General features: G+C 42.6%; 1 protein-coding gene across 1 annotated transcript; it reads left to right on the top strand.

Moving 5' to 3' along the window:
• The first annotated feature begins 323 nt into the window (after window positions 1–323).
• LOC137653267 (actin, alpha cardiac muscle 2-like) lies at window positions 324–1678 on the top strand. The gene has a single exon (XM_068386638.1). The coding sequence runs from the start codon at window positions 409–411 to the stop codon at window positions 1540–1542; it is 1134 nt and encodes a 377-aa protein (XP_068242739.1). The 5' UTR covers window positions 324–408; the 3' UTR covers window positions 1543–1678.
• The last annotated feature ends 244 nt before the right edge of the window (window positions 1679–1922 follow it).

Raw genomic sequence — 1922 nt, 5'->3', positions numbered from 1 at the left:
TATCATTACTTATAGTAATATATTAATATATAATAGGAAAAAACAATTCAGTTAGTAAGCATGATGGAGATATTTCATAAAACCTTAGTAAATATCAGAATCGGTACTGGCTAAGAGCAAACATTGGTTAAGATAATCTGGCGCCAGGACAAGAGTATTCAATCTCTTGTATTATATCAATATTAATGAACCAAAAGTTTTAAAGACATTGCACATTTTAAATTGAAACAGCATTTCCAAATGTTAAAATTAAGATTTATTTTTTCACACTTAAAACGGAAGTATCTAATTCACACGAAAGGATTCTCTGTAATATAAGAAATTAGGACTGAGAGAGAGAATGGCCTCCTTACGCTTTTATCTTCTTTGCAGGTTAATTAATCCTCTGCCCAGGAAACTACCACCACCATGTGTGACGACGAAGAGGCGGCGGTGCTTGTCTGTGACAATGGTTCCGGTCTTGTCAAGGCTGGCTTTGCCGGTGATGACGCTCCCCGAGCTGTCTTCCCCTCCATCGTTGGCCGTGCCCGTCACCAGGGTGTGATGGTCGGTATGGGTCAGAAGGACGCCTACGTCGGTGATGAAGCCCAGAGCAAGAGAGGTATCCTCACCCTCAAGTACCCCATCGAACATGGTATCATCACCAACTGGGACGACATGGAGAAGGTCTGGTACCACACCTTCTACAACGAGCTCCGTGTTGCCCCCGAGGAATCCCCAACAATGCTCACTGAAGCTCCTCTTAACCCAAAGGCCAACCGTGAAAAGATGACTCAGATCATGTTTGAGTCCTTCAACATGCCTGCCACCTATGTTTGCATCCAGGCTGTCCTCTCCCTCTACGCCTCTGGTCGTACCACTGGTGAGGTTTGCGACTCTGGTGATGGTGTCTCCCACATGGTGCCCGTCTATGAAGGTTTCGCTCTCCCCCATGCCATCCTCCGTCTAGACTTGGCTGGTCGTGACATCACCAACTACTTGATGAAGATCATGACTGAGCGTGGCTACTCCTTCACCACCACCGCTGAGCGTGAAATCGTCCGTGACATCAAGGAAAAGCTTTGCTACATTGCCCTGGACTTTGAGAGTGAAATGAACACTGCTGCTGCTTCCTCTTCCATTGATAAGTCCTATGAACTTCCTGATGGCCAAGTTATCACTATTGGCAACGAGCGTTTCCGTGCTCCCGAGTCCCTGTTCCAGCCTTCCTTCCTTGGTATGGAATCTGCTGGTGTTCACGAGGTTGTCCACAACTCCGTCATGAGGTGCGACATTGACATCAGGAAGGACCTTTTGGCCAACATTGTCCTGTCTGGTGGTACCACCATGTATGCTGGTATTGCTGATAGGATGCAGAAGGAAATTACAGCCCTCTCCCCATCCACCATCAAGATCAAGATCATTGCTCCCCCTGAGAGGAAGTACTCCGTCTGGATTGGTGGTTCTATCCTTGGTTCTCTGTCCACTTTCCAGGCCTTGTGGATCACCAAGGAGGAATATGATGAATCTGGCCCCGGCATTGTCCACCGCAAGTGCTTCTAAGATTTCAAAGTTCCTACTAGTATTTCTCTAAAACTTTTTGAAAGAACTTTATTTTCATTGTTATATTCAGTTAGCTCAGGTAAATTGGGCCAAAGTACAGAAATGTCGTTATATAAGGTACATCACATATTGTATCTTATTTGAACAATAAAAGATGAACTCTACTTGGTATATCATTATTATTATTATTATTATTATTATTATTATTATTATTATTATTATTAAAATCGACCATAAATAGCTCAAAATCGGATCAAACAACATTATCTCTAGTTCACTGAAAGCTATCTATCGTTTCTGATTAAAAACTAAGAATCTAATTTTGAATAAAAATTACAAGCTAATACATATCCTTTAATACCTTACAAAGAATTCCTTCT

Source organism: Palaemon carinicauda, chromosome 14, assembly GCF_036898095.1.
Source record: "Palaemon carinicauda isolate YSFRI2023 chromosome 14, ASM3689809v2, whole genome shotgun sequence".
NCBI lineage: Eukaryota > Metazoa > Arthropoda > Malacostraca > Decapoda > Palaemonidae > Palaemon > Palaemon carinicauda.
The sequence above is the reverse complement of the archived record's forward strand: the minus strand, read 5'-3'. Positions and strand labels throughout refer to the sequence as shown.